This window comes from Nycticebus coucang, chromosome X (assembly GCF_027406575.1).
Source record: "Nycticebus coucang isolate mNycCou1 chromosome X, mNycCou1.pri, whole genome shotgun sequence".
NCBI classification, from domain to species: domain Eukaryota; kingdom Metazoa; phylum Chordata; class Mammalia; order Primates; family Lorisidae; genus Nycticebus; species Nycticebus coucang.
The window spans coordinates 125,401,322-125,428,703 of NC_069804.1; the positions used below are offsets into that span (position 1 = coordinate 125,401,322).

The following is a 27,382-nucleotide window of genomic DNA, read 5'->3' on the forward strand; positions in this document are numbered from 1 at the left end:
TTTACCCATAAGAATTAAATAGCATTGGATTAAGAATATATCTCTAAAAGTTGCAGACATATAAAAACTTGCATTTTTTTTTTTTTTTTTTTTTAGATAGTCTCACTCTGTTGCCCTGGGTAGAGTGCCGTGGCATCATAGTTCACAGCAACCTCAAATTCTTGTGTTCAAACAATCCTCTTGCCTCAGTTTTTCTATTTTTCTTTTTACTGCAGATGGTGTCTCTTGCTCAGGCTGGTCTCAAACTCCTGAGCTCAAGCAATCCACCTGCCTCAGCGTTCCAAGAACTTGCATTTTTAATAAACTATTAGTAGAAAGTTGCAATCCTGAATGTGTTAAGTACAATAAACTTAGATATCTCTATTTCCCCTTAAAGCTGGGCTGTCTTTATGAATATATTTAGTACGTACAAAAGGGACAATCTTGTAGAAATTCAGGAGCTGGAAAAATATCCCATTTACTTTATTATAGTCATTGAAATGCTACCATTATGAGCATCATTCTCACCAATTTCACTGTGGAAACTTGGCCATCCTCTGAATTCTCAGTCACCTACTATGTGTTCAATACACTCCATCATCATCATGTAACCTCATGTTGTTTACTAACTTTCCTTTTTTTTATTAAATCATAGCTGTGTACATTGATATGATCATGGGGCATCATTCACTAGCTTCACAGACCGTTTACCAAGTTTCACATATACCCTTGTAAGATGCACTGTAACTTTCTATATAAATTTCTGACTCCCAACAGCACAGTAATTGTAAACTCCCTCATAGGTAGAGATTGGGACAAATGCATGACAATGTCCAACTGTGTTTTGTTAAATGTTGACATATAGTGGATATTCAATAAATGTCTTTATATTGATTGTGGTTTGACCCATGACTTACAACAGTCTAACGCTGATTTTTTTTTTTTTTTTTGATCATTGTTAGATCGCCACCATTCTAGTGGCTTACTAGTTGTTTCTGGGTCCATAAGAAATCCTTAAATTGTTAACGATATGGAGTTTGGGCACAGGATAAAATGGAATGGGAGGTCTCTGTGTAAAACAAAGACTTTAATTTCATTTAGATATGTTTCAAAAGGGATTCAGAAACTAAATCTAAGTGCACAGAGTGAAAGGCATTTTGGCAATTATCTGATTTATTTTATCAGTGTCTAAAGAAAAATGTTTTAATACTAGTTCCTGAATAGATTCTGTGGTTGCAGTTATCTGATTTGGCTGACTAAAAGTGTAATATAAATGAATATTCAACTGCAGTTTTTGGCATGGACTCATCACATTATTTAGAAAAAGTGATTTCTAGAATATCTGCTCAATACCCCCCCAAAAGCACTGGTAAACATAACTTTTATTATTATTTTTATAGGGAATATTTTATTATTTTTATGTTTTTTATTGTTTGAGTTTCATCGAGGGTACAAAGAATTAGGTTACAATGATTGCATTTGTTGGGTAAAGTCCCTCTTATAATTGTGCCCAAGAGGTGTGCCATACACTGTGTCCCCCATCCCTCTCCTTCCTCCCCTATCTCCACTCCCTCATTGCCCTGCCCCCCACCTTGAATTGATTCGAGTTTTTCTCTTATGTGGGTGTGTATTAGATCATCTACTGGCTTCATGTTAGAATTGAGTATGTTGGATTCTTGCTTCTCTATTCCATAACTTTTATTATTAATAAAAGAGGTTACCATATGACTTTGCAAAATTATCTATTTTGAGATGATTTAAAAGTCTACCTTCCAATGTACCAAGATTACTCTAGGATCTAACTTTTGGAAAACTGAGACATAAAATGTATATGGCTATGTATATGTATATGGCTAGTCACACGATTTTACTTCAACTCTCTCAGAGCTATTTTTTGTTTTTGAGGTCATTTTACATATGAAACAGGCTCTTATAACAAAAACAGAGTATAATTTATTAAAGTAATATTGTTTCATTTTATGATTTGAGTGGGAAGAGAGGTAATATTTCTATCTTATAAATAGTTTGTTTTTTTGAGTCAGAGTCTCAAGCTGTTTCCCTGGGTAGAGTGCCATGGTGTCATAGCTCACAGCAACATCCAACTCTTGGGCTCAAGTGATCTTCTTGCCTTGGTTTTTCTATTTTTAGTAGAGACGGGGGTCTCGCTTTTGCTCAGGCTGGTCTTGAACTCGTGAGCTCAAGCTATCCACTGGCCTTGGTCTCCCAGGGTGCTAAGGATTACAGGCATAAGCTACTGCGCCCGGCCTACAAATAGATTTTATACCAGTTTTTAATTCGAATTTAAGGTTCTGTTCATAAAACTGGTTATTATGGGAAAGGGGGAAAGGGGGAAAGGAAGTTCTTGGGTGTCTGATTTTCAGGGTCAGGAAGGTAAAAAGGGTAAAGTCAGTTATTGAAGAAAATTTTTGTTTAAAATACCTGCCTAAGAAGGGACTTAGAATATTTTAGAGGAAAAGGCAATTTTAGAGACATTGTACTCAATCTTATTTCATAAATCAAAAGAGGCTCAAAAAAGCTGAGTGGCTTAACCTAGATCACACAATTACTGGCAATGCTGGAAGTAGAAGCTAGGCATTCAATGCTTTTTCTGTCATTCCCTAAGATTAGCCAACTGAAGGAAAATTTAAAAACAGACTAGTAAATTAGTTCACCAAAAATACTAATCCATCTTGAATCTGGCATTCCAAATTAAACCCAAGTTATATTGATGGTTTGCTGAAGGACTTTTAACCCCCTTGCAGCTTTCCTTTCTAACATTGTACCTTTCTAGATTTATTCTTTTCACAATCTCAGTCTTTGCTTCATGTTTTGGACTTTAAGCTATAGTAGAATTAATAGCCGTTGTTGGACAAGAAATGAATAGGAATTTTTTTATGCCTAAAATGACAATGACTTCCAGTGAGCCTATAAATATATGCAAATATCTCCTCCATGATTTAAAGCACTTTCTTGACTTTGTGTTTCCTTCTAATAAATGTTCCCTGGCTTAGGGGTCAGACTCAAGCTCCTCACAAAATGGTTTCATAAAAACCAAATACAACATGTGCACTTTGTTTGAAACTTAATTTAAACGAAGTGACTTATTCCTATCTTAATTTGAGTCGATTATTAAAAGTGAATACAAATTAGGTAGATGATATTAAGTAACCCTTCTAATATTTTTATGTTTCAGGTGTATAAATAAGAATGTATAAGGGCAGGGCCTCCAGAATGGCAGAGTGGGAAACTTGGTAAACTCTTTCTGAAAATTATTGAAAATATTTGTGAAACCACAAAAAACAATCATTTTAGAATACTGGAAATTAATCAAAGGCAAAACTACCTTAAAAGATACTCATTCAAAAACAACCTAATGAACGTTTTGGTAAGAACACTGGGATTCATGTTTTAACACGGGGATAATTTTATTTCCCTCTTACCACAGCAATGGAGCAAAGCAGCCATGAAAAACTGGCAACCAGTAGAGCAGAGGGTGGCCTATTTGGGAGCTTCATGTAGGGCCTTAACCTTACATAACTCTCAATATTTTGACAATATTTCCAGTAGTTCCCTCAAAACACTTTATTCCCAGGGCATTGGGCTAGTTGACCTCACTCTGAGTTCATGTCCTCAGAGTGTATTGAAAACAGTAAAAATAAGTTGGATTCAATAACATAGTAGTTGCCTAAGGCTTTGAATTCAGTTGGAATAAATACAAGTCTGGCCCCCAATTTAAAAGGAATACATTGGCAATTGAAGTACGACCAATATAAGGGACTTTCAAATGTTCCAACATATTCCAAGAGATCTAAAAGGCTGCAAATATGTTTATGTCTATGCATGTGCCCAAGAAAGCCCAGAAAGGACACCAATAACACATTTCTTGCTGTTCTTGATGCCTGGATCAAACAGGAAGTAAATACTAATATTGACTAATAAACTATGAAATTTGAAGGAGTAATTCACACAAAAATCTTTTTGGAAGAGGGTAGAAGAAAAACTGACTTCCAGAACTTGATGGAATATTATGAACAATCACTAGCTGCCCACAAACTATGATGATTCAGTGTCAACTCTTAAGAAGCCAGGATACAAAATGAGAAGAATTAAAGGAAAAAAGTTATCAGAGGGAACAGCAGCCACACATTGCAAGGAATACAGAATCTGTAGAATTAATCCAGGAAGGTCACTAAACCAAGCTGTAATGAAGAAAAAACCTCAGCAACAACAACAAACAATGGAGGTCAGGGGAGATTTGATTTCAAAGTCATTACAATATATTATTTAAAACATCTAGGTTTCATCAAGAAATTTAAAAAAAAAAGAAAAGGAGGAAAGCAGGGATCATAGGCAGGAATAAAAGCAGTTAATAGATAGTATCTGGAGAAGGCCCAGATATTGGACTTATTAGACAAAAAGTTTAAATCAACTATACAAATATGTTTAAAGAACTGAAGATGAATGTATTTAAAGAACTGAAGTATACAATGATAATAGTGTCTCACTAAATATAGAGAATCAATAAATATACATTTGTCTAATATTTTATAAAATAAAAATAAATGAAAATTCTGGAGTTGAAATGTAAAATAACTAACATGGTAAAATAGTTAGGTGGGCTTAACGGCAGATTTCAGCAGGCAGCAAAAAAAGTGAACTTGATGATAAGTCAACAGAAACTATCACATCTGAAGAACAAAATAAAAAGAATGAAGAAAAATGAACAAAACCTTAGAGGCCTATGAGACATCATTGAATGTAATGCATAATGGGAGTCCATAGGAAAGGAGAGAAGGCAACAGAAAAGATATTTGAAGAAACAATAGCTGAAAATTTCCCAAATTTCATGGAAAACATTAATTCACACATTAAAAAGTTCAGTGAACATTAGTTAGGATGAACTCAGAGATACACACCTAGACACTTCATCGTAAAATAATCAAAAGGCAATGACAAAGAGTAAATTCTGAGAAAAATTGATAAATGACTTAATGTGTACAAAGGGACCAAAATAAGAGTAACAGTTGACTTCGCACCAGAAACCATGAAGGGCAGAAGGCACTTGAATGACATATTTGACATGAAAGTAACAAAGACTTTCAACCAAGAATTCTATTACCAGGAAAACTATATTTCAAAAATGAAATAGAAAGGTATTTCCAGAAAAACAGAAACAGAATTTGTGAGCAGCATACCTGACCAGCAATATCTACTGAAGGGAAAACTTCATCTGAAATAAAAGGCTAGAAGAAAACTTGAAGTCACATGAATTAAAATTCTTTTCTCCTACTAAATAGTTTTTATAAAAATTACAAAACTATTTTGGTATGTTATAATGTATAAATATGTAATTTTCATCACAATAATACAGAGGAAGGGGAAGGAATGGAAATATATTGGAATAACCTTTCTACATGCTATTGGAAGTTATTAATCTTAACATTGTTTTAAGCTAGGAAGCATATAATAGACAGTGAAAGCTAAAGTGTTTAGGATTTTGGGGGGATTATTAAAATATACCAAAATTAGGGGTGGCGCCTGTGACTCAAAGGGGTGGGGCGCCGGCCCCATATGCCAGAGGTGGCAGGTTCAAAACCAGTCCCGGCCAAAAAAAAAAAAAAAAGTATACCAAAATTAGATATTGTTGATGGTTGTCTAACTTTATGAATATATTAAAATCACTGCATTATACACATTAAAGGGTGAACTTTACAGCATAAACATTATGTTAGTCAGTTCGATGTAAGCATTCCACATTGTATATCAAATCAACATATGGTATTTCATAAATGCATTAATGTACAGTTATGATTTAACAAAAATAAATACATAAGAATAATATCGCAATTTTTAAAAGGAATGAAAGTAAAAGAATGCATATTGTAAGCCCCATAGCAACCACTAAGAAAGTTCCAACAAAAATAAATAAAATAAAATAAAAACAGAGTAAAAAAATCCAACAAATCAATTTAAATGGTAGCCCAGAAAATATTTATATTATCTCTATTTGGTTGACCAATGTGAAAAAGTATTAAGAATTTTCTAAAATTCTGGTCTTTCGGGCGGTGCCTGTGGCTCACTCGGTAAGGCGCCGGCCCCATATTCCAAGGGTGGTGGGTTGAAACCCAGCCCCGGCTGAACTGCAACCAAAAAATAGCTGGGCGTTGTGGCGGGCGCCTGTAGTCCCAGCTACTCGGGAAGCTGAGGCAAGAGAATCGCTTAAGCCCAGGAGTTGGAGGTTGCTGTGAGCTGTGTGATGTCATGGCACTCTACCAAGGGCCATAAAGTGAGACTCTGTCTCTACAAAAAAAAAAAAAAAAAAGAGTCCTAAAATTCTGGTCTTTCAAAATCCAGAAAAATGTTGTCATAGTGGCAAGAAATTGAATAGAAAGACAAGAAAAATGACCTTGACTTTTTTCCAAATATGTCGTTCTTTATGTAAAGGGGATGGCTTATGGAAAAAAGTAATTAAACCTGTTGAGTAATTTTTACTTAATAACATTGTTTTCAAGTCACACTTGCGCATTGTTTTTCCTGCCAGAGTTAAAAATTACAGATGATAATATTTATAAAATAAGTCTTCTCTGAGGATTCGATGAGCACTAGAAGTGAAAATATTAAATCTAAGAAACTATTATTTGTGGGACACAGCAAGCCAGACCAGAAAGAGCATAGTATTTGAGGTAGAATCTATGCTCCTCCAGTTGTACAACATGAAACTAGGTTTCCTCATCTGTAAAAGGTGAATAATAGCACCTACCCTATGTAATTTTATTAGGTTTAACTGCTTGGCATGTAACTTGAATCCAACACTTTGTATCTCTGTTTGTAGCCTTATTTTGTTATTATTGTTTTTATAACATAAAATGATTCCCTTAAGGCCACAGCTCTGCTCTAGTAGGCATTGAATAAAAAATAGCAATAGGTAGGAAAGTAAGGTGAGTCCAGGTTTGACTTTGCTGTTCTACTATTTTTTCTTCTCTTTACTGCTTTATTGCTCCTATTAAGTATCACTTGTGTGTACCATTAAATTAATTGCTTTTTTCTCAAGTAGTCCTAACAGATGTTGGGAAAAAGCTGCAAGGGAACATTAGGTAAGGCTAGAAGTGTTATATCACATAAATAGCTGGTGAGCATTTTTGATTATTTTAAAGTATATATTGGAGGCCGGGTGTGGTGGCTCACACTTGTAATCCTAGCACTCTGGGAGGCCGAGGTGGGTGGATTGCTTGAGCTCACAAGTTCGAGACAAGCCTGAGCAAAAGCAAGACTTTTTCTCTACTCAAAATAGAAAACCGGAGGCAAGAGGATCGCTTGAGCCCGAGTTGGAGATTGCTGTGAGCTATGACACCATAGTACTCTACCCAGGGCGATAGCTTGAGACTCTGTCTCAAAAAAAAAAAAGAAAAAGAAAAAGAAAAAAGTATACATTGGACAGCTCTCAGTTAAGTTGTGGCGATATTTTGTACCAGAATTAATTACATTAATCTTAGAGTACTTTCACTATATTAGTCCTCTTTTGTTTAGTCATTTGAATAACTAATTAAATAGACAGAATTTACTAATTATACATAATATCATGAGTTATTTAAAATGAATATCTTAGGTGAATAACCGATAGTAAAAGCCAATTGAGTTATTAGTCATAGTAGTATATGTTAAAAAATTTATTTATGAAACATTCATCATCAAAAGTTACCTATGAAGCGAGTGTATGATGCCCCATGATCATATCAATGTATACAGTTATGATTTAATAAAAAAGAAAAAGAAAAAAAAAGTTACCTTAATATTTTTATGTGAAATATGTTTGGAGAAGTGGCCATTTAATTTTCCTTCTCCACTTAAACTACTGGAATCTTACCTTACTTCATATTTAAACTGAGAAAACATATATTTATGTTATGTTATATCATGTTATATTATTTTATATTTAAACCAAGAACGTACTTCCAGAACATTTTTGTTTTACTACATGAGGAAATAATTTCTGTTTTCATATGCATAATATATTTTTGCTTGTACATAAGGGAGTGGTTTAGTGTAATACTAAAGTTGTGTAGAAAGTTAAAGTTAACTAAGTATATTCACTTTCAGTTTTTTTTCTTTTTTTTTTTTTTTGGCCAGGGCTGGGTTTGAACCCGCCACCTCCGGCTTGTGGGACCGGCGCCCTACTCCTTGAGCCACAGGCACCGCCCAATTCACTTTCAGTTTTTAACATTCAAAAAAAACTTGTGGAATAGATGCTATGTAAGACGATGAAACTTAAAATACTTAATCATGATAGGTACACAAGAAAAGCTAGTCATGTATGAAAGAGAACTTAGGTATAACCAGTGATTTGCACAAAAATCACAGTATTAGATCTAGTTTTAAAACAGTATTACTTAGCCAGAATTAATGCTAAGGACTATGAAACTAAAAATTCACTCTAGATATGACTGACTTAGTAGCGTTTAGCTTTTATATAACATTTCTATTAAACAATTGGATTTTTAGTGGAAACCAAATAAAATATGCTATAATGTTTCATGGAGATAGTTTATCATTTTTATTTTTTACTCTAATTGCCTTTCTAGAGAACACAAAAGTTGGTTACTATGGTTTATATGTGCCACCCACTGGTGGAATTCATTTATACACATGGATTACAATTTTAAGTTTATAATAGTTGAAAATTAGAGATTTCACATTCTCCCATTAAGAGGGAAATACTTTGAAGAACATAGGGAGTTTACTTTTCATTATTTATCTACTTTCTATTGGAAATATATTTTTCTTTAAAAAGTACACAAAAGTTAACTTTAGCTATTAGTTTAATAGAACATATTCAACTTTGTCCTATGTACTTGCTCCTAAAATGAAAATCTACAAATGGTCTTTCTCCCTATAAATATAAAGGGGATATTAAGCTGAGAGTGTATGAGATGGAGTTAAAAGAAAAACTTTTAAATTCTTAATGATTATTAAATGCCTTTACTTTCATTCCTCTTCAAAGATTTTTTTCCACAGAATTTGAGGAAAAAATATGTTTTTATTAGTCAGTGTAATTCTTTTAGTTTGCAAGAATAAATCTGATATGGAATAAGGAAAGCACCTGCTCCACAGAAGACAGCCTGACCTAGCTCTCCCAAAGGTACTCTCAATATTAACTCAAAATACTTTTCCTGCTTCTTTCTGAATAGGGTAAAAATCCACATTTACTATGACCCTACAATCAAATAGAAAAGATATATAGAATCTACAATGGCTCAGTTAGTTTGCAATTGTATATACTCCTATAAATAACCAGATTCCCCAAATATCCATAACATAATTGAAGAATAAAAATATAAATAAATAGAATGAAAATGAAAATTCTATCCCAAAACCTACTTTATTAAATACAGTAGAATCTCCATAGTTGATCACCTGCCTACGTCGACCACCTCTTTAAGTTGACCTAATTTTCATAGACCAGACATACATCACATGTACTTATTGGTACAGTGGGCTTAGTTCCTTGTATCGACCACCTCTATGTTGACCAGTTTGTTACAATTCCTTGGGTGGTCAACTTACAAAGGTCCTCTTATGTTTCTCAGTGAAAAAAACATATTGAATAAAAACTCGCTCAACTTTGATTGTTTTGTTGACACTCTTATTTAAAAAGAAACAGTGGTGTCAAATAATGGAAAAATATAATTCATTAAGTGTATTTTTGGTGCGTAATGTTAAGTAAACATTGGATGAGTACCTTGTCTTTGTTATATTTTAAATGTACACTAATTAGAGGGAAAATAGTTTGGATTTTTTACGTTTTATTTAGAATGCAAAACAAATTTCAGCACACAAGAATATGGAAATCTGATTAAAGAAGAAAAGAAAGAAGGCAACTTTCAATGACTAAAGATCCTGACACTACACAGTTCGAGAATTCTCTTAGGAGTATACTATCTATAAAGATAAATGTAAATAATTAACATTCATAGCTGTAATAGATATATTTAGCATATGAATGATGGCTTTCAAGACTGAAAGCTTTGCTCTTTGAGATAAAAGCTATGTAGGCTATTCTTTTTCATCTGATAATGTTTAAGAGTGAAGATTATGTACGTAGTCTCCAGGGGTCCTCAAACTGCGGCCCATGGGCTACATGAGGGGGTGTGATTGTATTTGTTCCCATTTTGTTTTTTTACTTCAAAATAAGATATGTGCAGTGTGCATAGGAATTTGTTCATAGTTGTTTTTTTTAACTATAGTCCGGCCCTCCAACAGTCTGAAGGACAGTGAACTAGCCCCCCTATTTAAAAAGTTTGAGGACGCCTGGAAGCAAATTTTCTTTTAGATACACTTAGTGGGTAAGAGGAGGTAAAATTTCTTCTAAGATATTAAGACAATATATAATTAATGAGTAGGTTTTTCATCTTGGGTCTCTCGCTAGGACTAACCATACTGATTGTTATGATCATAGGCACATAAAAGCACATGAAATGTAACACTATTTCACAAAATACTAAGTCTTCTTTTCATCTTTGCCATTCATGAAGGCACTATACTGCCATCATAATGATAATTCTAGACTTCAAGTAACTTGCTAAAAAGTGATATATGTAGGCAACTTAATTATAGAATCTTACAACATAGAAGACAACCTAGAATATACTTAGTATAACTTCTTATCCAAGGTGGAAATTTCTTGTATTACCTCTAGTGATGGGGATGGGGAGGGTTTCTCCTTTGAAATTTTTTCATTTTGTACCAGCCTAATCTGCATCCATCTATATATTTTACTATTTATCTTGTTTTTGCCTTTTGGAGCATATGAGCATGAAAATCCTTCGACTGAAGATATATCATACCCCTTACCACTTCTCCTTAATTCAATTTTCTAGTCACATGGCAGCAGAGGCATTGAAACCTATACCTTCAAACTCTGTCTTAAATAAGTGTTAATAGATTCTGAGTTGACCTGAAATATTATTTTGAATAAAGCTGTGGTTTGAAAACACTGTATCAGCTAGGTCCATGAACATCACTAGTAAGTATATGATAATTATTAACTATGATCCTGGTAAGGCTTAGAAAAATTACTACTGAATATGCAAGAGACATTTTCTTAGTTATGCTACTCTCTGTCACTACAGCCATATCAGTACATAACGCAAGAATCAACATTTGATTTAAATCTTCAGAAGCATAGTACATTCAACATTTGAATGGATTGGAGGCAGAAATAACACCAATACTGGCTATCTGGAAAAATGGGGCCTTTAACATCAATGATCTGAGAGAAAATGGGACATTAGCTTTTTGTGGCCTTCAAATGAGGTAAAATTGTGTTCCTTAATTTTCATCATCTGTAAATTGGGAGGAATGTACAACTCTATCTACATGTTGTTTGAGAGAAGTGGATGCGGCAAATGGACAAAGTAAGTGTTTAGTTGAGGTTAGCTATTATAATTACTGTTATAATCATTTTCTTTATCATTATTGAATAGCTGGAGAAAGAGACTTTGAAATAAGGATTGAGAACTTAGCTTTCTAGGAACTGGCACATTAGAAGACGATATAAAAACCATTGAAAGTATTAATGGATGAATAAGATTTTCCAAATTTAGAACATGGTCTATCTTTACCAGGAATTGACAGGGCACAGTGGCTCATACTTCTAGAATTCTGGGAGACCAAGGTGGGTAGATCCCTAGAGCTCAGGAGTTTGAGACCAGCTTGACCAAGAGCAAGACCCCATCTCTACTAAAAATAGAAAGATTAGCTGAGCATTGTGCCTGTAGTTGCAGCTACTTGAGATGGTGAGGCAGGAGGATCACTTGAATCTAGGAGTTTGAGGTTGCTATAAGCTAGGCTGACTCCATGGGACTCTAGCCTGGGCAACAGAGTAAGACTCGGTCTCAAATAAATAAATAAGTAAAAATAAAATATCAGGAATTGTGCTTGGGATTAGCCAGATCCAAGTGAAAGAAAAAAATCAGGAGAATCTTTAGATTGTCAGAATTGGACGCCCTGGAGGGAACCCTAACCTCACTTGAGATAATAGAGGGTATTCTCCTTATAAGGGAGAACCTTAACTGGCAATAGAACATTGATAGTACTTCAACTTTTGGTGGTTTTATTTCTTACCTGTTAAATTGGGCTAGTACACATATAGCACTTGGAACAATGCCTGGCCCTGAGCAAGCACTTACATTAGATATTAGCTGTTACTATTCAGTCTATCTGCCTGTAGTGAAATGCCCTTTGCAAGCAGAACTGGAATGTTAACTAAAATTACATTATTATTTACCTTGTGAATTTATGGGAAAATTAAACCAGTAATCAATATGTAAAAGTTGTACATTTCTATGGAGGAAAGAAGAGAGAAAGAGCAAAGAATGACTAGAGATAGAAGACTTTAGATATAAGAACAAAAATCAGGACCTCTGGACTGTATTCAATATATATGTCACTATAATTTTCTGGAAATATACTTTAGGTACCATTCTTCCTTTTTATTCTTGAAATGGAAACGTACCTGGTAAAGAATTTCTGTCCTTTCAGGGTAAATAGCCTGCAGTGAGATGATTAAGTGTATTGGTAGAGGGAAAGGAGCTATTGGGAGAAGACATTTCAACCCTAAAGTAAGAATTTGTAGGTCTAAGTGAGTGGGGCTGGGAACTTCCAAGTAACCTCACTAATTGATTTGCAAGGGAGAAGGAAACGTTCATTTATTCATTTAAAAAACAGGCTGGAGATAAAGTAAAAGCTAGATATATACAAGTACACCAGACTGACAAGGTCCCTGCTTAGCCTTTTAGAGGGAAGTTTTTGTGTGAATGCCTCAGGATGGAAATTAAAACATCAGTATATAAACTCTAAATCAGCTCTATAGAATGAGTAAACCCTGAGGAAGAACCATAATAAATAAAAAGGAAAAACAAAATATAGAGTTTCTTTATAGAGGGACTTTGTGAAAAGGACAGGGAAAAGCATTGCTTTTTCAATGTTTAGATAACAGAGTATGCTATGGCTCTGGCGGGACATTTCCCCAATTTGTGCAGTGAAGCAAATGCAGCACCATGTGGTATCTTGAAGGTTTGTAGGTTTGGCAGCACCAGGAGATAGCACCCTGGAGAGATAAGCAGCATTCTCATGGAAAGCACTGGTGGTGAAATGGCAGAGCATCAGCAGAGACCACAATGCCTGGTGGGAGAGTGTGGATGCCCAACAGTCATGGCGGTACTCAGCAGATGCCCAGCAAATGATGATAGATGTTCACTGGCAGATGATGGATACCCAGTGGGAGATGATGAATACCCAATGGCAGATGATGGATGCCCAGAAGGTACTGTGAAATAATGGTAGGTGATGGTGGATACACATGTGTTCCATGAAAGCCCAGAAGAGTTGCAGCAGTGCATGATGCAAATTGATTTATTCATGATTACATGTGAGAACTCCTGGGGACTTCTAGACATACTTGGGAGGAATGGCTGCACTTTTCTAGAGGGCTGGAAAGCCTTTGTTAGCCTATGAAGATACCAAGTCAAATGAATCCAGGGTACTGATATCAAGGTTGTCCCTTTTTTGCTCAAAGTTGTGAAGCTTTTCACAAACACTTTTAGGGATCAGCCAGGTAGTATCAGTGAGTTAAGGAAGCTAGATGTAAGAAGATAGGTAGACATGGAGCAGTTGGAACTTACATGCCATTAAAAAGGGTATTTAAAATTAGAAAGTTTAAAAATCATTAACTAGACCAAAACAAAATTTACCTGCAGGAAAAGGTCAGAAAAAGGGCCACCGACCAATTCATGATCGCTCATTTAGGTGAACAATAAGTACCATCGTCTTAGGGCATAAACATCATTTATCTAGTAATGTAGTACCACTTTTTTTTTTTTATAAATAAGGAAGTTTATTCACTTTGAGAATGAACTTTAGTTATAAAGTTTTGTAGATATTTTATATATTATATGAGATGATTGTCTTCTGCCATTTGTTAACCAATTCAAAGAAATCAGGGACATTCTATTTATCACATTTATTTATGAATTATATATGTTTCTAGAACATTTAGGACAGCTTGGACTCCAGTAAATATCTTTTGATAGGATCCCTGAAAATTCCCAGGAATGAAAATGGAAAATATGAGGATTGAACTATACCTTCCAGATCTACTTCCAAACTTCTTTCCTAAATATATTTCTGGAAACAAGATTTTAGAATATCTATCTTCTTTTAAAAGGCATAAATTTCTAGAAAGAGAAATTTAAGTTTTAAGGGATTCTTCAAAGAAATGAAGACACAATTATAAAATGGAGAAAGACTTAGCTCATAATCATTTATTCCATTTTAATGAGATAATTAAATTCCAAAGAGAATTTGCTGTCATTAATACAGATATAACACCTAAATTTGTAAGTGAGGAGGTTGGTTATTTAGCAGTTCTATGTTTTAATGTAGTTATTGTTTTAAGCAAAGATCTAAGTCTACGGTCTCTAGATCCAGGCCACGGATTGGTCAGTGGCCTCTTAGGAACTAGACCACACAGCAGAAGATGAGTGGCAGACCGAACAAGTAAAGCTTCATCTGTATTTACAGCTGCTCCCCATCACCTGTGTCACTTCCTGAGCTCTGCCTCCTGTCAGATTCCTCACCCCAACCCTGGGGCCATGTAAATATTGTCTTATATGAAACTGGTCCCTCATGCCAAAAAGGTTGGGGAGTGCTGTTCTAAGTCACACATAACTTGAATCAGTGATTAAGAGCAAGGGCTTTGGAGTTTGTTAAGCCTGTCCTTATTATGCCACTGACAAGTTCTAAGGCCTTAGACACATTACTTAACTTCTCTACACATTACTTTCTTATCTTTAAAATGTAAAAATATAGATCCTAAGTATTATTTTGAAAGAAATAAATGAGTTAATACATATAAAATTCTTAGCAAAATGCCTTGGGAAATACTGTTCCCAATTAATGATGTGTACTATCAGTGTGAAGATGAAATGCAATGATTGTACTCCAGCGCTTTACGGAGGGTGCCAAAAACTATGTACACATTTTAAGAAAGTAAAAAACCATATTAAAAATTGTAATAATATATACCAATGATGAAAGGTGAATGCAAGGCATGTTGAGCACCTCTTGTAATTGCAGATGTCAAATGTGAGTTGAATATTACAAATTTAATACAGTTTTTCCCTTTCTTAAAATGTGTATATATTTTTGGCACCCTTTGTATAGAGTCAATAATTTTAGTTCCTTCCACTTCTTGTCCTCAAATCCTTCCAAATTCCTATTAACATACTTAACCAGTTGGTTAATTTCCACTGTTCACAGACAATTCTATATTTTCATAACAACCAATGCTTTTATAACTTTTAGAGGAGATTTAGCTACCAGACTTGTCCACAGTTTCTTGACTCAGGTGAATGAAAAACTAAGCCTATGGGTCAGTGCCCGTAGTACAGTGGTTACGGCACCAGCCACATACACCAAAAATGGTGGGTTCGAACCCAGCCCGGGCCAGATAAACAACTGCAACAAAAAAAAAATAGCTAGGCATTGTGGCAGGTGCCTGTAGTCCCAGCTACTTGGGAAGCAGAGGCAAGAGAATTGCTTAAGCCCAAAGGTTTGAGGTTGCTGTGAGCTGTGATATCACAGCACTTTACCAAGGGCAACATAGTGAGACTCTGTCTCAAAAAAAAAAAAAAAAAGAAAAAGAAAGAAAGAAATAAAAAGAAAAACCAAGCCAAATACACTTACTTTCTCAAAAGATTCACAGTAAGTATCTAGGTAATTATTTAATTATTACTACTAGTCCTAATTTAGAAATATAAGCAAAAAACTACAAGAAAATTTAAATATCTTAAAAAGAATTATATTGGTGTTTACTTGCTTTAGTTCATTTAAATGGCTGCATATATGTAAATTGCATAATGTTCAATTTCTGCAAATACTTCCTCTAATTAAAAAAAGGCTACTAAAATAGATAATGCATTTTCTCACCAAGAAATCTAGAATCAACCTCTGTACACGGAAATTAAATTGTGTGATTTGCATACCAGTAATGAAGTGAGAAACCTGCTTTCCCCTCAAATCCCCTGTATATCGAAATTAGCTGTGGTCTTGCAAATGAACGATAAATTTGTTGTTGTCTGAAAAGAAATCATGGAAGATGAGGGGTTGTATATTTCCACTGTGGCAACTTAAATAATGGCATATGAAAACATAATGCTCAATGGCAGATATTGTGTGATAATGTCTGGACAGAGGATCAGAAGTTCAAGAATGGATTTCCTGTACTTTTGTAAATTAATCCAAAAGTTCTGAAAAATTACTCTCCTCTGGTAGCCTCAAATATTGATAAGAAAGTATTATCTAAAAAGAAAGCCAAGAAAGCAACTTGGCTGGAGGATTCTTCCTTTGTGTGGGACATCCATTTCAAAATCACATAGAAATTTTTAATAATAAAAATAATAGTAGTAATAATAATAATGAATTACGGTTTAATACTGCCTGCAAAGCTATGCAGATTGGCAAGCATTTGACTTACAAAAAATTTTCTTTTTGACTATTACTTTTTGCTTATTTCTGGGAAGGGTATTTTTCCCAGTCGTTCCCTCCTGCCTGCACCCAAAGTATCTGAGCCTTGTAAATAACTCTTAGTTTCTGCAGTGAACACTGTGCCACCAAGATCCTTGCTACTTCCCTGCCTCTACCTCTCTAACTAAATTGTAAATTCCATGAAGTAATGTCTGTTTTCTGTTCCTGCTATATCCCAGTGTCTGGCACGGGGCCTAATCTGCAGTGAGTAGTCAAAACCAATGAATGAATCAATGGTGTTGAATTGATTTTCACTGAATTTGAGAATATGATAATGCAGGGAGAGGATTCAGGAGAGCCATGATTGGGGCATAGATGGTGATTTCTAGTGTTCAGTAAGGTGTGCACGAAAGTTTTAACTTCATAAATTATGAGAAGAAAACCCTAGAAAAAGTGAGTTGCCAGAAAGCCTGGTTCTAGTCTGCTCATCAATGAGTTTCTACAAAGCACTAAAAATCCAGAAACGACTCAAGGAGTTGAAATTGATATATGGGGTCCTATGAGAAGTTAATTATGACTTACATATTTGAGAACTGGGAGAAAATAACTTTCTGTTGTTTTAAGTCACCAAATTTGTGGTAATTTCTTATAGCAGCCATAGAAAATATACACTATTCTTCCTTTGTTGGATGTATGGTTTAAAAATATTTTCCCATGTGGGCCACAGTGGCTCATGCCTGTAATCCTACCACTCTGGGAGGACAAGAGGCAGGTGGGTAGCTTGAGCTCAGGATTTTGAGACCAGCCTGAGCAAGAGCAAGACCCTGTCTCTAAAAAGAGCTGGGCCTGTGTCAGGCACCTGTAGTCCCATCTACTTGGGAGGCTGAGGCAAGAGGATCACCTGAGCCCAAGACCATGACACTCTACTCAGGGTAACAGAGTGAGACTCTGTCTCTCTCTCTCTCTCTCTCTCTATATATATATATATAGAGAGAGAGAGAGAGAGAATATAGAGAATATATATATATTCCCCCTGCCCCCGTTCATTGCAGAGCAAAGTTTTTCATTTTGATGAAGTCCCATTTATACATTTTTTCTTTCATGGATTGGATTTTTGCTGTCAAATCTAATAATGCTGCTTAGCTCTATATCCAGAAAATTTACGTGTTTTTCTAGTTACACATTTTACGTTGATGTCTGTGATTCACTGTAATTTTCCTATAAGATATGAAGTTAGATCAAGTTTCATTTTCCACCCTATAGAAAAACAATTACTTTTGTTCATTTGTTCCTCCACTGAATTATTTTTGCACCTTTCTCAAAAATTAATTGGGCCTATTGTGTGAATAGAATTGGGTCTATTCTGTTCTATTATCTATGTGTCTACTACTCTGCTAATGCGGCATTGTAGCTATCTTGTGATCCTTTACATCAGGTAAAGTGATTCCTTTTTACTTTATTCTTTTTCAAGCTATATCAGGACCCACCTGCATTTTTCTATATACATTTAATGTAATGTTAACAAAATGTAGTATAATTTAATTTTTATAATTTAAAATTTAATATAATTTTATTTATAAATTAATAAATATTCTTGGTTATATCTACAACTCCTTGCCAGGATTTTGATAGGAATTGCAATCAATTCAGGAAGTATTATGGGCTTCCAATTCATATGTTAAAGTCCTATACTCAATACTTTAGAATGTGGATGTATTTGAAGATATGGACTTTAAAAAGGTAATTGAAATGAGGTCATTATGGTGAACCCAAATCCCATATGACTAGTGACATTTAAGAAGAAGAAATATGTACACAGTACAAAGAAGGCCATGTGAAGGACATGGGAAGAACACGACAATCTACAAGCCAAGGAGAGAGGCCTCAGAAGAACTAACCCCATCTGCCCCTTGATCTCTAACTTCCAGTTTACAGAACAGTGAGAAAATAAATTTACAGTTTAAACCATTCAGTCTGTGGTATTTTGTTACAGCAGCTCTAGCAAACTACTACAAAAAGAAGTGATATCAGTACTAGGTTGAATTTTATACTCCATGAACAAGGTATGTCTCTGGACTTATTTAGATTTCTTATTTTACTCATCAGCATTTTGTAATATTAACTGTAGAAATTTTGTGCATATTTTATTAAATTTAGACCTGAGTATTTTCTTTTTTGTTGTTGTTGTTGAGACAGAGTCTCACTCAGTTGCCCTGGAGTTGAGTGCTGTGACATCATAGCTCACAGTGAGCTATGGGCTCACAGTGAGCCTCTTGGGCTCAAGTGATCCTCTTGCCTCAGCCTCCGGAGTAGCTGGGACTACAGGTGCCTGCCACAACACTCAGCTAGCTTTTCTGTTTGTAGAGATGGGGTCATGTTTTTCTGAGGTTGGTCTTGAATACCTGAGCTCAGGCAATCCAACCACCTCGGCCTCCCAGAGTGTTAGGATTATAGGCATGAGCCATCATGCCTGGCCTAGACCTGAGTACTTTCTTTTGAGTATTAGTAAATGATATTGAATTAATTTCAGTTTCCATACACACACTGCATTATTAGTATAAAAATGTGGGACTACAGACAAGGACCACCTTTCCTGGCTAATTTTTGTTTTCTCTCCTTTCTTTTTTTCTTTCTTTCTTTCTCTCTCTCTCTCTTTCTTTCTTCTTTCCTCCCTCCCTCCTTTTCTTTTCTTTTCTTTTCTTCTTTTTTGTGGAGGCTGGTCTTGCTTTCACTCAGGTTGGTCTTGAATTCCTTGATCCACCTGCCTCAGGCTCCCTTAGGATTTTCTATGAAGACAAGGATATCATTTTCACAGAAAAAGTTTTATTTTTTTCTTTCCAATCTGTATCTCAGTAATTATTTTTACCTTATTACACCGGCTAGGATCTGTAGCATAATGTTTAATAGAAGTGGTAAAAGGGACATCCTGATCTTATTTCTAACCATCAGGTGAAATCATTCAGTCTTTTACCATAAAGTATGATATCAGCTTAAAGATATTTATAGAACTTCCCTTCTATTCCTAGTTTTCTGACAATTTTTATCTTGAATGGGTGTTGATTTTTGCTAAATAACTTTTCTGTATCTACCAATCCATAATTGAGATGATCATATGATTTTTATTTTCTTTAGGCTGTTGAAGTGGGGAATCACATTAATTGATTTTTGAATGTTGGACCAGCTTTATTAGAATGTATCACCCTTTTTATGTATTGCCAAATTCATTTTTAAAACGTGTTCTTAGGAATATTTTATCTATGATAATGAAGAAATTAATCTGCAATTTTCTTGAGTATACTGTGTATGTTTTTATCATCAGAGTAACCCTGGCCTCATAATATGATATGGATGCATTCCTATGCTTCTATTTTCTGGGAGAGATATTGTAGAATTCTTATTTTTTTCTTCATGAAATGTATGGTAAAATTTGCCAGTGAAGCCATCCATGTCAGGAGATTTTTTTTTTTTTTTGGAAACTTTTTTAAAGGACTACTCAGGTTAACCATTTTTTAAAAAGTAATCTTTGTGAGTTTATATCTTTAAGAGTATTGGTCCATTTCATTCATAGAAAGTGTTGAATCATAAAGCATAAAGTTTTTTATAATAGTGTTATCTTTTTTAATTTTTTTTTTTTTTTGGCCAGGGCTGGGTTTGAACCCACCACCTCTGGCATATGGGACCGGCGCCCTACTCCTTGAACCACAAGTGCCGCCCAACAGTGTTATCTTTTAATGTCTGTAAGTTCTGTAGTGATGTTTCCTCTTTCATTACTGATAATGGTAGTTTGAACTTTCTTCTTTTTTTAATTGATCAGTCTAGCTAGAGGGTTTTCAATTTCATTAATCTTGTATAATAATGAGCTTTGGCCTACACTGATTTTTCTCTATTGTTCTCTTATTTTTAATGTTACTGATTTCTGTTTTGAATATTTTTATTTCCTTCTGCTTTCATTGAGTTTAATTTGCTCTTTTCTAGTTTCTAAAAGTGGAAGCTTAGATTACTGATTTGAGAACTTTTTATTTCTAAAATAAATAATTAATGCTGTAAATCTTCCTTTAAGCACTAATTTAGCTGCTTCTCACAATTTTAATAGCTTTTATTGAGGAATAATTGACAAATAATAAACTGTATATATTTAAAGTGTACAATGAGAATAAATATACATATATATAATATTTGTGAAATCATCACCACTATCAAGATAATGAACATATTCTTTGTGCCACAAATTTTCCTCTTGTCATTTAATAACCCCTTTCATTTGCTCCACCCCACTCCTGATTGTGACCAGCAAGAACTATTATCTGTCACTGTAGATTGGTTTGCACTTTCTAAAATTATATATAAATGGATATGTGTAGTAGATATTCTTTTTGTGTAGCTTCTTTCATTTAACTTAATGTATTTTAGGGTTTGTCCATGTGTTAAAATTTCATTTCATTTTATTTTTGGTGTTTAAAATTTTGATTATAATGTGTCTGGGCATGGTTTTCCTTGAGTTTCTCCTATTTGTGGTTAGCTGAACTTCTTGAATCTGAACTTCTTGAACTTACACTGAATCTAAATTTTCACTAAGTTTGGGAAATTACTACTATTTTTTGTTCAAATATTGTTTCTTCAAAAATCTTTTTCTCCTTACCTTTGGGAATTCTAATGACATAAATATTCTACAATTTGAAATGCAATAGGTTCCAAAGGCAATGTTTATTTTTTCTTCAGTTTTAATTTCACTGCTTCCTTCTATCATCTGTATTCTCTTATTAAGCCCATCTTAAAACTTTTTAAAATATTAGATATTGCCTTTTTTTGTCCTAAAAGTTTCAATTTTTTTGTATCTTCTTTTTTATGACTCCTTTTTGCCCATCAAGACCCTCCATATGTCCATTAATTTCTGTTCATTACTACATGGAGTACTATTACACAGCTGCCTTAAAGGTTTTATCTTTAGTGTATTTCCATACACAATCCTAGAACACACAAATAGTTTCAGAATTGCTATTGTATACCCCAATAAAATCTAACCTACTCTCTAGAGCTCTTTTATTTACAGTTTTCTGTATCTTTATACTCAATGAATATAGTACAAATATTGTGTTTCAAAATTATTTGGGTTAGGTTTTTTTTAAAAACTGTACACTTCAGAGTGTTATTCATTTCAAATACATTTAGGTTCTTTTGATTCTGTTCATAATCCATATCAGTTAATAGAGAACTTCCTTATTCTTTCTAATAGTTTCACGTACTTCATTATTTGGATATTCGTCAAATGTTCAATTCACCTCCTATATATGGAACTTATATTATTTCAAATATTTTGTAATTACAAACAATGTTCCTATGAATAGCCTTGTACATATATATTTTGCTATTATCAGGAGTTTATTATCCAGGATAAGTTTTTTGAAGATAGTTTACTGCGATAAAACACAAATGCATATGTAGTTTTGTTCAGTATTGCCAAATTTCCTTCCATAATGGTTGCACCAATTGGTATTCTCACCAGCAATATGTGGGCATCTGCACAGTTTTGCCACTGTGTGATGTCAAGCTTTTTAAATTCAACCTAATAAGTTAAAAATACTATCACAGCATCATTTATTTTGCATTTCCCTTTTAATGATTAAAATTAAACATTTTCATATAGTTAAGAACATTAATATAAAATGTATATATAATTCAAATATTCACAAAAGTTTTAAATACATAATACATATTTTTAAATGTGTAAATTACCTACCCATGTCATTAGCTCACTTTTTCTATTGAGTGTTAAATCTTGTTCCTGAAATTCTAAATAATTTTTTATATATTAACAAAGTTAGTCCTTTGCAATTTACATTGTAGATATTTTATATGATTTTGTTATTTGTTTTTGAATATTGCTATTAGTATTTTTGCCAAATATTATTGTTTTAATTACTATAACTCTTATGCCAAAGATATCAATCTTTTATTTTACTACATTTGTCTTTTAGGAGTTTTTGAAAGCTTTTCTCATAGGAATTTCATACATTTATTCCTTAATTTATTCTCTTTTTCTTTCAATTTTTAAATGGAAGTTTCTTTAACTGATTATTTGTGTTTATAAAAGCCATTGATTTTTGCATGCTAATGTTACATCCTCCTATCTTACTGAATACCTTTTTTCTGTAGTTTTATCCTTAATTTTTAGGGTGTTTTAAATAGTATAGTATAAAAAGATAGCTTTTCTTTTTCAGCTTTTATGGGTCTAATTAATTTATCTTATCTAACAGCATTGACTAATACCTACAGTAAAGTGTTAAATATAAGTAGAAATAGGAAGCATGTTCATCTTTTTCCTTATCTTAGTGTAAGTGCCTTTATTGTTTTATCAAGATGCTGGCTATAGGACTAAGTAATTTATATTTTATCACAGAAAAAAGTACTATCAATTTCTATTTTCTTGTGTGACTTTTATCAGAATAGTTGTGAATTTTGACAAAGGCTTTTTCACTCAACATCTTTAGAAATAAATTATATACTTTAATTTAATATTTAAATGTTAATGCCCCATTATATAAATATAACCAGTATTAATATAATTGTACCATGTATTTACTATTATCAGCTTTAATTTTTAATATAGAATTTAAAATAATATATTAATTAGTAATGTTAATGTCATACCTTAAGGTCATGGTTATTACTTTTTAATGTGGCATTGTATTTTTTTCCACCTTTATTGAGGTACAATTGAGAAATAAAATTGTGTATATCTATGATATGTAAGTGTGATGTTATGATATACGTGTACTGTGAAATGATTATATAAAGCTAATTAACATATCAACCACCTAAAATACTTATTTAACTATAGTCACCATGCTGTGCTATAGTTTTCCAGAATTTATTCAATCTGTCTAAATGAAACTTTGTATTTTCTCATTTTCTCATTCCCTTCTCCCCACCTCCCAAGGCCCTGAAAAACACCAATCCACTCTCTGCTTTTATGAGTCTGAGTTTTTTAGATTAATGTAGCATTATATTCTATTTGCTCATGTTTTACCAATATTTTTGCATTAATAGTCATAAGTGATTTTGGTCTATAGAGTTCTTTCTTTCTACTGTTTTTATGTGGCTTATGTATAAAAGTTAAGCTAACTCATATAAAAATAGAAAGATTTTCTGTGTTTTCAAAGCTCTGAAACAATTACGGTGCATTAGTATCAGCAGTATCTGATGTTTGAAGACTTGGTACAATTGCCTAGTGAACTTTGAGTCTGGTCCTTTTTTTATGACATAGTTTCCTTAATAACTTTCTCTATTTCTAGTATTAAAATTGGTCTGTTTCTTTCTATATCAATTTTATTAACTTGGATTCCCCTGAGAAGTTATCTTTTTTTTTAAAGGTTTTCAATTGATGTGCATATAAATCTACAAAATGATTTCATGATCAAAAAAATTTATTTTGCTTCAATGTTTATTTCACTTGTCATACTTCATTTGGTATATTTATCCCTTCTTCCTTTACCCTTGTTCAAATTAGCAATTTTTGGTTTTGTTAAAATCTTCTTTTACATGTATTTTGGGGGAGGGGAGAGATGGCTGACTAGTGGCATCACTTGCCTGGTCATGCAAGGAAGGGTTTCAGATAAACAAGAGGAGATGGGGGATGCAGCAAGAGAAGTGTCAGAGCCTGCTGGGGTCTTCACAGAGGAAGACTGTGAAGCAGAGAAGGAAGAGAATAAAGGAAAAAAGATATCAGCAAGGCTCAAACTCAGAGAGGCTCAGAGCCCAGTGTAGGAGTAAGGGGGTGATCCCTTTTTCCCTCCCACACTCCTTTGGTGATCAGTGGGCTACCAAGTTACTTGGAAGCTTTTCTACCCTCACTAGCTCAAGCACTGCGGTGACCATGGAATTGTGGGAAGAACTTGTGTGATCCCAGACACAGAACATTCCATGTGAGGTTCCCCTTCAAAGAGAATGACTCAAGAAGCCAAAAGCCTGCTTTCTTCTATTCAGACTCTTGTCCTTCCCTGCCCCTCCCACATCCACTACACTGGGAGAGCATTTTGAGGCAAAACTTTGCTGAGCTGTCATGTCCTTCAGTCTGAGGTTTCCAAAGAAGATGGGGCACACACTGTCTCCTTGAGGTCCAGCAACTGACCCAAGATGTCCAATTGGGGAGCTCCCTGACCACCAGCATTTCTTGGAGGTGCATACCAGCCAAACACACAGGCCATTTCCTGTGCTCCATGGACTCAAGTGAATTGCTGAGGGACCCAGGTAGGAGGTTTGGGAGTTGAAGGTGAGATAGCCCATGTGGGTATAAATGATGAGAGAATACTGTGGGTGTCTGAGATGTCGCAGTCTGGGGAAAGGCCCATCCTCCCCACAGGAAAGCCACATTATCAGACTAGGGTGGGTCCTCTGGTGGGGAAGATCCCTGCCTGTGACACCATAGCAACCGAGTGCAACACATTTCCGCTTGTCTATTCAACACAGTTCTGGAAGTCCTATCCAAAGCAATCCAGCAAGAGAAGAATATTAAGGTTCCCAAATCAGGAAAGAGGAGATCAAACTACCACTCTTTACTGATGATATGATCTTGTGTCTAGAAATCCCTAAGGATTCCACCAAGAGTCTCCTGAAAAATAAATTGAGCAAAGTCTCAGGATACAAAATCAACATACATAAATCAGTAGCATTTCTATACAGACCAATGTTTATTTATTAATTCTATTACTGTTGGATTTTCTAGGTGTTTTTTTTACCCTCCCCCCTCTAGGTTTTTTTTAATGCTATCGTTTAACTCCAACCTTTTGATTATAAAAAAAAAATCAATGAAATTATTCTATTTTGTTCTTCCTTTCCCTTTCTCTTTTCTTCTGAATTTTTAGTTGCATTGATTCTAATTTGTTAGGACATATAACACATAATATGTATATACTGTATAAATTATAACATTCTTCAGTGTGCTTCTGAAGTTATACCATCTTCATCTTAGCTCTAAAATTAAGCATATTAAATGCTTCTCATCAGTTTTTTTGAGGAAATTTTCCCAATCATTCCTTTCCAATCATTCCTGTTAGATGAATCTCATCCATTATTTTATTTTTTCAGAAGGGTTTATGGTACAGAATTCCCTGAGTTTTAAAAATATTAAAAGTTTTTAAAGCAATGATGGATAACTTCTCTAGATACAAATTTATTGTTTCAAACATTGTGTATTTTTAAAATATTTTTAAATTTACTGTATCTTTTATATATAGTAATACTCTTAAAATGGTACACTAGAAATTAGAGTTCTTCAAATTTTGAGAATTGTTTCTGTATTTGTATAACCATCATCACTATCAGGATATATAACAGTTGCATAATACCCAAGTAAATACGTTTTGGAGTCATCTTCCCACCTTCAGGTGCTAGAAACTACTAATTTGTTTTCTGTTGTGTTAGATTTGCCTTTTTTTAAATTAAATCTTAACTGTACATTAATGCATTTATGGGGTACAATGTGCTGATTTTATATACAATTTGGAGTGCTTACATCAAACTGGTTAACATAGCCTTCACCTCACTTACTTGATAAGAACATGCTCTAACTGGTTGAAGTTTTTGAAAGTATTATTTCATGGTTGCTTTGCTTTGTTATTTTTGTGACACGTAAGGGCAATCTAACTCATTTACTCTTATAAATATTTTCCTCTTGCCTACAATCCCTGAGGATTTTTTCTTTATATTAAAATCTAATGTCACAGGTACCACTGTTTCAAGGCAATTTTCTAGAACTGGTTTTAATCTATCAGTATGTAGATTCAGACATGTTTTTATTTCTAAAAAACATTCTTGGATTATAGGTTTAAATTTAATTTTGTTTATTATTTTTTTCCTTTCTAAGGATTGGATCTTTTTTTGTTGATATTCCATTTCAAACACTCTCTTTCTGGTATTTTTTGCAAGCAATAAAACGGATTATTTAAAACATACTTATTAAAGAAGATGTGCCTATTTTTCTCTTTGTATTAGAGATGGGGCTAATTGGTATATATACCGACCACGATTCAGAGTTTAGGAGATTTTTCTGGACCTATTCCATTCTGTACATTATATGACAACTTCTCATTCATTACACATTCTACTGAGCAAGAGAATATCTATGCATGATATTGATAATTTATAAAATGTCAGTTTTGCTTTTTTAAGACTCTGCTACTGATTTATTTAATAAATTTGACACACACATCCAATTCCTTTTGTCACACAATTTACTTTTTTCTTTTCCCAAATGTTAGAGGTAAAATAATTATGAGTGTTTACTATGATACCTGATAAGAATTTATGAAGTGATGTGAGATTGAAAAGCTAATAAAATTGTACTTACCATAAAGGATTGCAAGCAGAGATGGTGGCATGACAAGGAGTCCCACCAGCATGTCAGCAATGGCTAGGGACATTAAGAAGTAATTGGTGGCATTGTGCAGTTTCTTTTCCATGCTAACTGCCATGATTACGAGAATGTTGCCACCTATTGTCATGATTATTATTGTGACGATTGAAATTGCTGGCCAGTTTTGTACCCGGTCTGGGAATTTAAAGCGTCCACCATCGGAGGTATTGAAAATGTCAGTTACTATAGCTGTTACTGGGCTCACAGAAATATCAAATTGCCAAACCAATAGGCCAATTAGGTGCACACTGAAAATAAGAAGAAGAAGAAGAAAAAAAGAGATGATCAGGTACGTATTTTATTGCTCACACACAATTTATTGCTTATACAAAACAATTGTTTTTCCTTCAGCAATCATTATCATCATTTCTAAGTTATTAATTAAATTTTAATATCTTCTTTTTAATCCAAAGAATACTAATTTTTCTTGAGTGGTTATTATGAGTTAAGAACTTAGTTTACTGAAATATA

General features: G+C 33.9%; 1 protein-coding gene across 1 annotated transcript in view; it reads right to left on the bottom strand.

Annotated features, from left to right (window-relative positions):
* Positions 1 to 27,382, bottom strand: part of HTR2C (5-hydroxytryptamine receptor 2C) — a 350,577-nt gene that overhangs the window by 191,633 nt on the left and 131,562 nt on the right. The window contains exon 4 of the mRNA XM_053581136.1: positions 26,846 to 27,159. Within this exon, the coding sequence (XP_053437111.1) occupies positions 26,846 to 27,159 (314 nt within the window). The remainder of the gene's footprint in view (positions 1 to 26,845; positions 27,160 to 27,382) is intronic.